The sequence below is a fragment of the Pristiophorus japonicus genome, chromosome 3, assembly GCF_044704955.1.
Source record: "Pristiophorus japonicus isolate sPriJap1 chromosome 3, sPriJap1.hap1, whole genome shotgun sequence".
Taxonomy (NCBI): domain Eukaryota; kingdom Metazoa; phylum Chordata; class Chondrichthyes; family Pristiophoridae; genus Pristiophorus; species Pristiophorus japonicus.
In genome coordinates, this window is record NC_091979.1 from 261,735,449 (window position 1) to 261,750,529 (window position 15,081).

Genomic DNA, 15,081 nt, shown 5'->3' on the forward strand with positions numbered 1-15,081 from the left:
CAGCATCCCTGATTATAATCATTCAACCATTGGTGGTCTTGCCTTCTGTTGCCTAGGCCCCAAGCTCTGGAACTCCCTGCCTAAACCTCTCCGCCTAGTTACCTCTCTTTCTTCCTTCAAGACGTTCCTTAAACGTAGCTCTTTGATCAAGCTTTTGGTGACCAGCACTAATTTCTCCTTATGCGGCTCAGTGTCAAATTTTATAATCTGATAATACTCCTATGAAGAGCCTTGGGGCTGTTTCACTACATTAAAGGCGCTATATAAATACAAGTTGTTGTAAAACCAGCTCAGGACTGCAAATAGCTCCGTAGTCAAAAGAGTGCTATACATTCATGGGCATATCTGGCAGAAGGTTCGTAAAAGTAGTGATTCTACCACAAATATTCTGATAAATCTATTTATCTTGTTTCTAAAATATTTCAATTGCTGTTGCAATCTTGCTAATACCCTCTGCCCCATCCTGGACAAGAGCAGCAGTTTAATTGTGGGTGGAGTGAACAACCAACAGCTGCACAATACAGCTCCCTCCCCTCCCTGAAGACTCACTCAGTTTTGCAGGCAGCACATATGTGTAGCACATGACATGATTGGTTCATTGCCACATCTTTTCATCCAGTTTATCTGCAAGGGGTCTGCCTCGGCTCAATACCACATCACTCACTGCAGCATGTCTGGCAGAGGTTCACCAGACAAATGGCCCATTTTTTTTCCTTTTCAATTGTCCCCTCTCTCTTCACCTGAAGGCACTGCCTCTTCTGATTCAGTGGGCAACTATGACCATCTGGCGCCTCATCCAAGGGTTCAGTCTTCATATTTGAGGACTGGGATTGAATGTTAGCAAGCTACTTTACCGCAAAGAGCATTGCAGCCAAATCCAGTCCTGTCCGCACCTGGCATGCAGACATGAGCGTCCGTCAGCAGGTGTTATTGGGTGGTGATCGGGGACAAGAAGTCTGGTTGATGCTTTCTTCTCGTTAGTCCAAGGCACTGAGGCCAATTGCAGTAACTCAACTGTTGCCCCAGTTGAGATAAGGTAACTCAGCACAGATCAAGAATTGAAAAAGGGGTAGCACAAAAACAAACTGGTTTGCAGGTACTGATGGCCAAAACGGTGGTAGTGAAAGTTAGTCATTGATTCGGGACAGTATATCCTGTACACTTTGACTGCGGTATATTTTAATGTACATTAGGTATGCTATTTCCTTGTGAAAGAAAGAACAAACATACATTTCTATAACACCTTTCGTAACCTCAGGACCTTCCAAAGCAGTTCACAGCCAATTAAGTACTTTTGAAGTGTTGTCACTGTTGTACTGTAGGGAAACATAGCAACCAATGTTCCTAAATATATTATCAAACCAGGATTGAACTTGGGTCTTGCCTGGTATATATGACCCAGTATCACATCAGGTAGTGCATTTACATACTGTGTCAATCGGACCCCTGGATTTGTCCTCAAACTTTATCCTCAAACCATCTGGCACACCCTGTATTGCTCACCACACTAGAGCATCAAGAGAGGTGTAGTTTGCGACTGTGGCAGATTGCAACTTGGTTTACATTGAAATTTATTCCTGTCACCTAAGGATTTCTAAGGCAACTAACCCCATCAGGAGTCACACTGACAATTAAATAGTAAGCGTGTTGTCACTCATGTTTACATGGAGCTGAAATCTGGAAGAGTGCCAAATGTCATGATAGAAATTGTAGTTGCAAGTCTGTTTGAATTTTGCAAATTGGGGGAACAGCCAGAGCATTGCCCCATAAGCTCTTCATGGAGAGTGTCCTCTGCTATGTGATTCCAATTACTGAATGGCTTTGAGATCTGGGAGAAGCAAATTAATTCACCCCAGAACTACTGTATGAATTGAATTGAAAGATGTTATACTTTAACTTTCCAAGTTTGGGTCCTTGTTTTGTCCAGTGTGATTGTATGACTTATCCCATGTTACATTACTCTCATACACGATTGTTAATGACTGTCTGTCTTCACCTGTGAGTATGCGCATTGTGAGTGGCTTAACCAGTCATGTGATGTTCACAAGACTCAATAAAACCCCAGTCAGTTGGATCTAGGCCATCCATGATGAGGTATGTGGTTATGAGCCTAGTGGATGAACTGGTAATGTGTAGTGTTATTGTTAAACCTTTGTTAATAAACCAACTAGTTCTTGACTGCAATGTGTTGCTATAAATTCTTAAGCAAAGAACCCACGAAGCAAATATATTATAATTACCTTTCTTTGGATCTAGGCGGGAGACAAACATTATCATCCGAGTTGTGCACGATGCAGCAAATGCAATCAGATGTTCACAGAAGGGGAAGAAATGTACCTGCAAGGTAAGATGTCACTCCTTTCAAAATGTTCAAGTAAACAATTTGTTCTCCTCAAGATAAGGAATAGTAGTGCTGGGAATTTAAATATTTGCATGCCTGGGTCACCCAGTGTCAGCATTGAGAACTTTCAGGCCAGATATATCATGCTCAGTTGCAGACTATGGCTCACTGTACACTACTCCAACACTGCATCTCCACCTTAGTAGAGTGCTCCCTTCTGTACCAATGTCATTTTTGTTTCATACCCCAGCCATCCCGAAGTGAGATTGACAATCTGTGCAGCGTTGTCCCATGGTGTGAACTGACTAAGAACAGGATTAATACTGCCAAAAGCTAATTTCATGGAGAACCATACAAACAAGAAAGGTTGAAAGTCTTCTCTCACTCTATCACTTTGGGTTACGTTTGAATCCAAGTCCTGCCCAGAATCACCCAGTCTTTCAGATGTGGCTGCTTTCAATACCTTCAACCAACAGGCTCTTTGATGCTGTGATTGGATAGCAGTAAAAATAAAATTTGAATACATACTTATCATTTAAGTACAGCATAATTGATTTCTGTTCTATTAAACAGGGTGGGTCAGAAAATTAAGTTACTTGGAACAAAATGTACAGATGAGAAGAATGGCAACAGGATTTAAATACCTAAACAAATTGGGAGCTTTAGTGACTGTTTGCAAGCAACTTTCAAATGGAGTAGAACTCATTTTATAATGGTATAATTGCAACCGTCTGTAAAAGCCATTTTAAAGTCGAGATGACATGATGGTTCACTACACGAGAATGCTGATGTATGGAAAGAGGGGAATCAGATCGAGCATTGCCTCAGGCTGCTCTCTTAAACCTCAAAATGGTCAATTCTGAGTTGCAATGGCTCCAGGCCCAGAAATGGGAATAGGAGCAAATAGAGTGGGCTACTTCAAAAAATAAAGTGTACTAAAGTCACATGCTTTGTAAACGAGTATTCTATTACTGGAAAGTCAAAAGTGATGTCTATAAGATTAGGTGATCTCGGAGAGCCCTGAAAGAGGAAGAATTCACTGCATGTGTATTTGAAAATATTGATAGCTTGACTCAGCTGGTAGAACTCTCATGTTTGACTTAGAAGGTTGTTGGTTCGAACCACACTCCAGGACTTGAACAAAAATAACTAGACTGAGACTTCAGGATCAATTTTAACGTTGTTTGGTGGGCAGAAACCAGATAGACAGTCAATTAAAATGGCCATAGGGCTTACCTGCACCGATCTCCTTGCCTTCCCGTTGGTTCCAATCATACTCTACACTTCCGAGCAGCAGTCAATGGGGTCCTTCTTTAAATAATCAGATCAGATTCCGATGATATCATCGGGACCAGACTGCCATTTTAATCAAAAGCCTGCACAAGGGAATCATTGTGACTTCTTCGTCAGGTCAAAGCTGTGTGAAGAGGAGCTGGACCACATGAGGCCCAAAACTTTTTGGTATTTTTGTTCTCTTTCCTTGTTGGGCCAGGTGAAGCAGATTTCTGGGCCCTACAAGGATACCTTAGGCCTCGCCTGCATCAGGCTCTCCCGATCACCCTCCTTCCCCCGCCTACCCTCATTCCCAACCACGGGGCCCTCCCGAACCCCTTCCCAACTCGTTACTGTTAGATCTCTTAATTGTCAAAGAGATTCGAAATCCGGTAATAGGTTTAAAGTAGCTTTATTTCAGCAACAGTTCTTGGCAGAGTGCCAACTCTTTGTTACACACTGGAGCACATGTCTGAAAATGGCTGAATTTATACTGGATCAACTCGCCCCCTTTGATACTATTGGCTCAATTGACTCAACAGTCTAAGTTGTTAACCCATGGTTGGCTCTCAGCCCAAAGTCCTGAGATGTCAAGTGTGATTGATGGCTTAATGCATCGTGCCATTTCACACGTTCGCAATCTAACTGCTGTCTGTGTTTTCTCCCAACTTAATAGCTTGCTTGTACTCTCTATCAATCCCCCCTTTGATTCTTTCAAAAACTGAATCATAAAACATCAGGTATCACTGGTTAAACATTCTACAAAATAATTTCATACATGCTAATAGAGTTTCCTTCTAAAATTTGTTGATGTGTTTCGCCACATGTCCGGACAAGTAGTTTCCACACAAATTTACACCAACCCGAATTCCATCATGGCCACAATGAAAGTCTGGTTTTAGTAGGTTAATTAACCTCATTCCAATTTAATCCAAATCGGTATCTTAATTCAACCAGTAAACAACCTTCCATTAAACATAACATACCCCTGTGCCACGTACAGACGGTCTGCTGGGACCTGCTGGGCGTCTCTCCTGCGGGACAGCAGCTGCAGCCGCCTGGTTGCAACAGCATTTAATCAACATAAACAAACAATATAAAAGTAAAATAATTACAACGAATAGAATTAAACCTTCCACCAATGAAGTTCCTATTGAACCTAGCCATTCAGTGGCCCCGCTCCACAAAGTGAATGATGGGGGTTGCTTAAGTTTTCCTACCTCCTTTTGTATATGCTCCGCTAAGTGGATAATTTCTTCGGAGCTATCTGGGATATATATGCAACACTCAGTTCCGAGTAGGACGCAACTACCTCCCTTTTCAGCCAGGATGTAGTCAAGGGCCATTCTATTCTGTAGGGCTACTGTGCAGATTACTACCATTTCTGCATTGATTTTAACTAGGGACTCTGAGGTATCATTGGCTACCTGTTCCACAACTGATGCCATGTTAATGGATTCCCTTGCCAGTTTGATGGTCCCATACCCAGGGATCAGAATGGCAAAGAACCTCTCTGTTTCTGTGATAGCTCTCTTAGGACGGTGTAAATGTTCCGTCAGAGACTTTATATGATACATATATGGCACAATGTAGGCTAAATAGCAGGATCCTGTCCAATTCTGGGGCAGCAAAGGGTAGGCCTTGTGGCTACACACCCAATAGGTGCCATTATAGGCAATGAAGGTTAGCTGTTTCTTTGTCAGCAACACTTCGGGGCCTGTCCAGGCCTTTCCACCTGTTTTATTCAGAATCCCCGTTACGTTAAGAACTCCCACATTGGCCCAGTTTGGACGGTTCCGTGGCTTGATTATATTATAATTCCGGGAACAGTTACTATACCCTATATTTTGGCCCCCCATCATGTTTCTAATCAGACAGACTGATTCCCCCGGTCTTCCTACCCCCGTTGTATTAGTGATAACAAAAAATGGGGGCCATTTGGAATTATTGTAGCACGGTTGGTACCCCCCTTCAAAGGTAGCCAGATTGTAACCTGCTGACTTCTATTTAGGTGCCCAGTCTTCCGTATCCTGAAACGCATTGCCTGTTTTGTTTTGATTAATTATCCACTCAGCCATTTCCGAGATAGTCAAGTGAATTGGCCTCAAGAGAATCCCTCCCTTTGAGTGAATAGGAATATGCGCACATACCCAACAACTGGAAATGTTACTTTGTTTGGCATAAATGTATGACATATGTAAAAAGGTATTTGCATGTAATTCCCTGGGTACTCTACTATTTCGCTTTGGTGCAGAAGGTCGGCTAGTAAGAAGTAGGCAAATGCCGAGAATACCTACAGTCAGTAGTAGAGTAAATTTATTCATTTTGGCAAGAAGTAATTGTCCTTATCAGATTTCAGCTTCAGTTACGGGTGCTCGTTTAACGTGTGAGGCGTGGATCCAGGCTTTCTTTCCTTGGACTTTAACAGCTGCCTGGGTGGTCAATAGCACTTGGTAAGGTCCCTCCCACTTGGCACCCAAAGGTTCTTTATGCAACTTTTTCACATAAACCCAGACTCTCGGGATGATGTCGTGTCCTCCTTCAGGTGGATTACCCCAAGCTGCCGATACCTGTCGGGAAACAGAACTAATAGCATTGGTTGGGTTCTGACAGTATGATAACAAAGTGTCACTCATTAAGTGAACATCAGCTTTCCGTAAATCGATAGTTCCTGGCAGCGACATGGATCTTCCTGTTATAATTTCAAATGGACTTAGACCTGTAGTTCTGTTTAGGGTTGCCCTAATGCTACATAGCACTATTGGTAGTGCCTGGGGCCATGGTGTTCCTTCTTGGTGATATTTGGCAAGCCGTTGTTTCAGAGTTTGATTCATTCGCTCTACTTGTCCTGATGATTGTGGGTGATAAGGACAGTGTAAATCCCAAGTAATGTTCAGTAACCTACGGACTTCTTGGCAGACAGCACCTGTGAAGTGTGTCTTCTGATCTGAGTCAATGCTACTCGGGACTCCCTATCGGGGAATGTAATCCTTACACAAGACCTTTGCAGTGTGATTGGCTGTGGCTCTTTTAATTGGGACAGCTTCTACCCATCTAGAAAATCTGTCGACCATGAAAAGAATGTTAGTGTATCCTTGGCATGGAGGGAGAGATATATAATCGACCTGCAGATGCTGGAATGGTCCGACAGGGGCAGGGGGCCTCAGTTGGGGCATTACCGTGATGGGTCTAGAATTATTTTTCTGGCAGACCACACAGCGGTCTGTTACCAGCTGGGCATGTTTTTTAAATCCCCGACCCCACCAGCTTTTCTGGAACCGTGCCGTCATCTGTTGTGAGGCCAAGTGTCCCCACGAGTGGATCTGTTGGGCTAAAAAAGGCATAAGCGCTTGTGGCGCGACTGGCTTGTCGGTAACTCTTTGTCTCCAGACACCATCTTCACATAGCTTAATTCCTGCCTCAATCAATGGCCACTTTTCCTCTCGGGAGCACTCGCCTTGCATTGTTTGAAGGTCTCGTGTTAGAGTCCTGAGTGCTTTCAATCTGCTCATCTGTGTTGGTTCTTCTGGGGGAGCGCCCTGTGAGGTGGCATCTTGAGCTGCCTGGTCGGCTAGGGCATTTCCCTGTGCTTCTGTGGTATTTTCCTTGGTATGGGCCTTACACTTCAGGATGGACACTTCCTGAGGTAATTGTATGGCCTCTAGTAAGTCTCGGACCTTTTCCATTTCGGATAGGTGCACCAGCAGCAGTGAGGAATCCTCTTTTTCGCCATAACAGACCAAAGTCGTGAGCGACTCCAAAAGCATAATGCGAATCTGTGTAGACATTAGTTGTCTGTCCTTCTGCTATTCGACATGCTTCTGACAGGGCCTGTAACTCTGCCTGTTGTGCTGACGTTCCTGAGGGTAAACATCCTTTTGCCACTACCTCATATAAGGTTGTAACTGCCCATCCTGCTTTTCTGGTACCATTGTCAACAAAGGAGGAACCATCTGTCAACAAAGGAGGAACCATCTGTAAACAGGATGAGGTCTGGGTTGTGCAGAGGCTCCTCTGCTGCTAAGGCTGCTTCTTCTGTTTCTTTTAAAATCTCCACGCAGTCATGCTCTTCACATTCTTCCCCCTCTTGCTCCCTCGATTCTGACATCGGGAGCATAGTTGCGGGATTAACGGGGCGGGCCCAGAAGATATGGAGATTAGGAGCTTCCAAAACTGCTGTCCAGCGGGTCCATCTGGCTGCCGTCACCTGAGACAATCTAGTCATAGAAGCAAGGTGTGTACGGTGTGGGGACACTTGACAATCAGCTTTTGGTCGAGGACTAGACCCGCAATCATTACCGCTCGACATATGGCCTTTAGGCAACTTCCCCATCCGAGGGCTACCGCATCCAGTTTTGCCGAATAATAGCCAATAGGTCTTTGCCGATCCCCATATTCTTGTGTCAGTACAGCTGTCATGTATCCTTCTTTCTCATGGACAAATAGGGTAAATGGCTTACCACTGTCGGGGATTCCCAGAGCCGGTGCCGAACACAAGGCCTTTTTCAAACTCAGGAAGGCCTTTTGCTGTTCCTTAGTGAGGGTGATGGCTTCTTTAGAGGCACGTTTCCCCTTTAAAATATCATTCAATGGCTGAGCAAGGTGTGTGAAGGAGTCAATCCAATTTCTTTTAAAATTACACAGTTCTAAAAAAGACCTTAGTTCCTGAATAGTGGTGGGTTTTTTAGCAGCCCGAATGGCTGCACTTCTATCCTAGGTAAGTTCTCTCTTTCCTTGTGAAATCTTTTGTCCCAGGTATACAACCTTTCTTGGGATATTTGTGCTTTTTCGATGCTGGCTTTATGTCGTTTCAGCCAAAGGTGGTCCAGCAGAGCTCATAAATCTTGTTCATGCTGATATTCCGTGTTTGAAGTTAGCAGGATATCGTCTACATATTGGATGACTGTGGATGACTGGGGAGGTGATTCTCACAAATGGCTTTGTAAAACCATGTGGAATACCGTAGGGCTGTTGTGGAAACCCTGCGGTAACCGGGTGCTGTTGTCCTTGGACAGTGAAAGCAAACCACTGTCGAACCTCCGGTGCCAGAGGCACCGACCAAAATCCGTTGGCTATATCTATAACCGAGAAATATTTATGTTCCGGTTTGAGAGCATTAAAAATGGTGGAGGGATCTGTGACCAAAGGAGCTTTTTGATCAATACACTGGTTAGCTTTCCAATAATCAACGATCAAACGCCAAGTCTCATTAGATTTCTGTACCGGCCACACGGGGCTATTGGAGGAGCTATGCGTTTTAATAAGCACCCCTTGTTTCCCCAATTGCTGAATAACTGGTAGGATTCCCACGATGGCAGTTGGACTGATGGGATACTGTTCAGTGCATGGAGGCTTGGTAAATGACGCAGGCTCCATCTGGAGTAGGCCACAATCGTTCTTGTCTTTAGCCCATATCGGGTGTTCCTTCAATTCTTCTTTCTTGGAAGTTCTAATTGACCATGTTACCCGACCATCCTCGAAATGCAACGATGAATCTACTTGGATTAGGACGTCCATTCCCAAAAGGGGTTGACCTACTGGGCCTATCCAGACTGGCGTGGTTAGTTCATGTGGACCCAGCCCAAAAGTACCAGTGTTATCCTTTTAATTTCCATTTTATGGCCCCCAACTCCATAGGCTGTACGTGCCCTACCATCCAACGGCAAAGAGTCTCCATATTGTAGGGGTAAGCATGTTAATTCCGCCCCTGTGTCTAAAAGACAGTCCACATCCTTCTCACCCACCCTCACAGTTATATATAGCCCATCTCCCCTCTGTTATATTAGTGCGAGGAGGGGGGCCAGGGCGGGCTCTAATCGTTTTTTGCTATCCCAAGTAACTCCTTCTGTTGTTGTATTGTCAGTCGCTTAAATGCTTCCATGAGGTCGTTATCTTGTAACAAGCCTGGTTTGTTGGCTGAATTGTATCCCTGGCTGCGTCCTCTTCCCCGGCCACGACCTTGCTGTTTTGCCCTGCACGTCTTGGCCCAGTGACCTTCTTTCCCACAATAATGACATTTTCCGGGTAATTTTCCACATGACTGTTTATCGGAATCCTGGGATTTCCATCCCATAGCCTGGACAGCTCGGACTTTAGCTCCCATATCCCTGTCTAATTGGTTACATCGATCCACCAACACTGCAAAGGTAGTTCCTCTACCTTCCCAGTCCGGCAACACTACCTTAAGCATTTTGGACAGTTCTGGCTTTAGACCTGCCACGAAAGTTGCTTTCAGGGGTCCAAACACTTGTTCATCTATTTCCTTATCCGTATGATTCATACCCGAATGTTCTAGCCACGTGCATCTAAACCGCTCGTCATACTCCAGGACCTCCTCTGTTCCTTTCTGTTGGCAGGCTGCAATTTTTCCCCAGTCTGTCTTAGCTGGACTGAAGGTTTGCAGCCAGTGTTTAATCGCCTCCCATCAAGCGTTTAATTCTTGCTCATCCTGCCCCAAAGCTTCTTCTACCTTGGCGTGCAATTTTCTTCCTTGTGTTTTTGGTACTATTATGGTCAAAATTTGTACTCTGTCCCAGGGATGAAGTTGATATATATTTCTTAAGCGGTCCAATCGGTCCCACGTTTTCACTCCCCCTTTCTTTGGATTGGGCAACTCCTTGGACCATTTATCAATTTTCTCTGGGTCAACCGGATGATGAAATAAGTATTCTGTATACTCCCTTTTCTTTGTTCTTTTGTTTCCGTCCTCAGCCGCAATCTCTTTTGATTTGACTACAACTCGTTTTTTTTTTTAAACGGGGCAAAACGCACCCCTAATTCTTCATCCTCCGACCCTGTATCGTCGGAGGACTCAGAATCCGTATCTATTCCTTAGTTGTGTCTTCGGGTTTGCGCTTTTAATTTATCCAAACATGGGTACCCTGGGAATTGACTGATACATTTTCCTTTTCCTATTGCTGTCTCTTGACCTAATGATTTTTTCCATTCTTTAATTTCACCTTTAAGATCTTTAACTTCCGATTCCGACTTTTCAAGTTCAAGTTTTTTCTGTCTTAGTTGTTCACAAACCGCTTGCAATTGGTCCTTTGTACTGGTCAGGTCCCTATCATGTTGGGACCGCGTCATGATTTCATTCAGCTGTCTGATCTGTCCCATAACGGCTAGGGACCATCTGGTTCGCTCTTTATTTTTCATACGGGTCGTTTTTCCCTAGACCCTTTTGATGTTGTCCAAGGACCATTAACCTTTGGAGGTACCGTACTTTTGTTCAATCTTGATACAGGTTTTTTTAGATAAGTCGAATTGTTGCTCTATGTATTCTTTCAACTGTTGGAGGATTTCATCTATCGAAACCTCAGGTGGGGCCCGCCCGCCTTTAACAGTTGTAGGCAATTCTTTACTCTTATCTTCTGCTGCCATAGTACTGATTTCTTTACTGGGGTCGCGAGTCGTAGGCTTTCCAGCTGGGTCAGTGGGTTGGTAATTAATTAACTAACATATCGCCGAAGTCTATATGGGACCTCGAGCCGACTACCAACCGGAGGGTTTGCAAACTGGAGGCTTTTGGCATCACGTAGAGGGGGGGGTGAATTTAGACAATTGACCGAGGAATTTATAAAGAGGAATCCTTACCTCAGTATACCGATGTAGGTCCGATGTCCAAAATTCAGTTTCTTCCCTCAGCGATCCTGTTCGTGACGCCAAAATTGTTAGATCTCTTAATTTTCAATGAGATTCGAAATCCAGTAATAGGTTTAAAATAACTTTATTTCAGCAACAGCAGCAGCAGTTCTTGGCAGAGTGCCAGCTCTTTGTTACACACTGGAGCACATGTCTGAAAATGGCTGAATTTATACTGGATTAACTTACAACAATGAACTCTCTCCCTTTGATACTATTGGCTCAATTGACTCAACAGTATGAGTTGTTAACCCATGGTTGGCTCTCAGCCCAAAGTCCTGAGATGTCAAGTGTGATTGATGGCTTAATGCATCGTGCCATTTCACACGTTCGCAATCTAACTGCTGTTTGTGTTTTCTCCCAACTTAACAGCTTGCTTATATTCTCTATCAGTTACCTAAGTGTGCCTTCGATGCGGAGGACTGAACGGTTTGTCGTCCTCCTCAAGCCCCACCTGCACAACTTCTGCCCCAAGTTAAAATTGGGGCTTCTAGTGCCATACTAAGGGTGTGCTGCAGTGTCAGCTGTGATGTTAAACATAGGTATTGTCCTCCTGTTCAGCTGGGTGCATGTGCGCCATTAAATTATTTGAAGAGAAACAGGGAGTTCTCCTTGGCAACATTTACCCCTCAACTTGCACTACCAAAAATAGGTTGCCTGGTTATTCATCTCATTGCTGTTTGTAGGATCTTACTGCTACACAATTGCCGATATAACCATCAAGCCTGTGTGGTGGCTGGTGTGCAACAGCCACCACACGTTAAAAAAAATCCACGCGCAGGCATCTTCCGCCCTTCAAGATGTAGTTCGGGACCTGGAGTATTAGGTCCTTCATTGAAACACGTGTGAACTCATCCCTTTTTGGTGTGGAAGTAAGTCATCCTCACTTCGAGGAACTGCTGATGATGATGACAACCATCACTGTACTTTAAAGTAATTCATTGCATGTAAAGTGCTTCTGAGATATATGTGATGAAGTGTTATATAAATGCCATTCTACTTTTCCTACAGCGCTCGCTGTATTAGTGAGAGATCCCAAACACAAGTGCATGGCACAGAACATACTGATAAGGCATGGTTATAGTTTCTATTGGAGAAAAAAACAGTTCTCATTTTGAAGCAGATTGTGAGGAAACACAATTCAAAGCACAGCCCGTTTAATTTTACTTTCCTGACATTTGAATTCAATCCACAGTAACTTAATGCCTCTTCTGATACTGAACCAACCAGTTTCAGCTCTAATGTTCAGCAAGGTTTGGTTCCAAGTCAAACTTCTACTAATTCAAAACAAAAACTAATATCCGTTTCAGGAATTCACGTATATGGAGCTAAAGCTCTTGCTTTAGTGTTCATTGGCTGCTGGCCCCCATAGCCTGGCTCTTCCATAGCCCGGCTCTCCCATAGCCAGCGGCCACATTAGCTTAAATGTGCAGGAATGTTTTAGACCAGCAAGGCTTTTCATTGCGTCTTCCTCGTTGCAAGTGGTCTTACTGGTGGAGCAGCTCCTGTCAGGTGTTGGCTCCATGATATCACAGTACAGACCAAAACTGCTCTAAATGTGGCAATTAACTGACCAGAGCATTCAGATCATTGTGTTTTTCAGTTGGAATATATTTTCTAGGATTAGCAAAAAAGAACATTGCCAGGGCAGTGTTTAACCAACTCCTGTCACACCAGACCAAGGAATACTTGGCACTGTTAGCAAGGACAGAGAGGAACCTCCAGCAGCAATGCCACCCCACACTAAAGAAATTAAGCACAGTAGTTGACATTTAAATAAAATGGCTTTTTCGAGGTCCCTCGGTCTCAAATCATCACAACTGCAACATTTATACCTTTGCCAACTTCTCCCGGAGTTTATTATCTACGTCAGTGAAATAGCCTTTTGTTGTCTGCTCCAGTTTAATGAATATGGTGAGAGGAGGCAGTGGTTTGCAATTTTTATCAAATACATTTGTTGTGTTGTAAGGTTCATGATGTTTTCGTTTGCATCAGTCATTCCTCTGTCATGTATTAACTGACACAATCCAAATGTAGTTCACTTTGCAGAGTTTCATGTTCATGTTCCATTTGTTTCCCCATAACAGGCTCTACAGTTTGGCATCCCGACTGTAAGAAGTCTACCAGGGCTGAAGAGAAGCAAAGGGTGAGCTCATATTGAGAATAAACAATGGTCTGAGTGTTAATTATTCACATGTATTTATCCTGTTTCCATGCATCTGGTTCATTTTTCTGTGTAGGCAACCATAGTGCAGTTTCCATCTATTCTGAACCTGGTTATCTCTTCCCTCTTACAGGTGAAGAAGATTTCCTCTGTGTGCTACATGTAACATAATTTTAAACCTGTTTATAAAGAATGGGTCTATGATTTTGTTAGATGTAGTGTGCAGGGAGTATTATCAGAAAAACAATTCTCCAATTATTTGTTTTCTACTCTTTGAAAACATTTGTCTTCCAGTAAAGGAATAATCTGATACTAGCCACGATCAGTTTGAGCTCACCAATGAGAAGCAATCTCAATCGTGTTGTGCAAGAATGATCACTGTTGATATGTCCATTGTTAGACTTTCAATGGCATCTTACAGTTTCATTTTTATATAATCTTTTCCCAAACATGGAATTAGCACTATCAGGCTAGTGTAGCACGACTTGATAATACGCTTTTAAAGCACTTTATTAGATCTCATGGCAGAGGAGTAGGAAGGGGAATTTGTTGGATATTTCAAAGCAGTAATGCCCCATGAATATTCTTAAGACACCAATGGAAATTAATACTTTTTCCTTCTCTGTTACTTACTACGAATTTGATGATAACTTTGATATGTCACTGTTACTAGTCTGAGACCTTGACCAGAATTTTATCTTTGAACTGGAAAGAGAGCGGAAGGGCTGCAATGTGGTTGGGAAACCCAGGAGAATGGGATTGGAAATTGGAGGAGTGGGGGCCAGGGATTGGAGGCTGGACGGCAGATCAGGACTGGGGTTCGAAGGCTGGGGGGGTGGTTGTGGGGGGGGTGTCGGGGGCTGGGGATCGGAAGGCCGGGTGGCAGTGGGGGGTGGGTGGGTGGTGTTCAGAGGCCTCCGGGGGGGGGACGATAGGAAGGGTCGGGGGTGTCCGATCGTGGGGTTGGAAAAGCAGGAACGCTGGATCCAGCAGGTAAGTGGAAAGTCACTGGATCCAGCAGTCCTCACCTTCCTTTTGTTGACGGGTTCCCCAGGCAACCCACCTGCCCACAGTTAAATTTAAAATGGACCTCCAACATGAGGCACACAGTGTCATTATATCATTTAAAGTGCCAACCTGCCACCTGGAAACGGGTTGGCTTCCTGCCCCCCATCCTGCCTCCGTTAAAACCAGAAGTAGGCGGGTTGGGGTTGGGATTTAGATTTGAAAACTTTAACCTCCCACCTGACCCCAACTCACCTGTTTTTTGGGGTTAAAATTCCCCCCTTCAGTTGGCCTCAAAGTGGAGCAAAAATGTGATTTATCAGCTTCAGTCCGAGGGCATCTAGGGATCGGTGCTCAGCCCAACTGAAGCGGCTCAAATCCATGAAACCTGAACCTGGCCCTGGCCAAAAAAGATGTGCCCTTCTCCAATTCAATGGTAATGTGAAAACTTGGCTCAGCACCAGTTTAAAGTTTGTCCACATCATCTTCATGATTGAGTCATAAAACATAAAACAATCATAAAACAAATAAAGCTCACTTTACCACAGTTCAACCCTAGCTGATCAATTTGGGGAGTGGGGGGGGGTTGGCATTTTGACCTGAAACCACAGTCACTCCAGGAAACAATACTGTGCATTAAAAAAAAAAAATTCCGGCC

At 44.0% G+C, this 15,081-nt stretch overlaps 1 protein-coding gene across 9 annotated transcripts in view; it reads left to right on the forward strand.

Annotated features, from left to right (window-relative positions):
• Window positions 1-15,081, forward strand: part of ablim1b (actin binding LIM protein 1b) — a 569,062-nt gene that overhangs the window by 456,860 nt on the left and 97,121 nt on the right. For all 9 annotated transcript variants that reach the window (XM_070876584.1, XM_070876581.1, XM_070876586.1 and 6 more), the window contains exons 7-8: window positions 2,257-2,344; window positions 13,342-13,400. In XM_070876584.1, coding sequence (XP_070732685.1) covers window positions 2,257-2,344; window positions 13,342-13,400 — 147 coding nt within the window. The remainder of the gene's footprint in view (window positions 1-2,256; window positions 2,345-13,341; window positions 13,401-15,081) is intronic.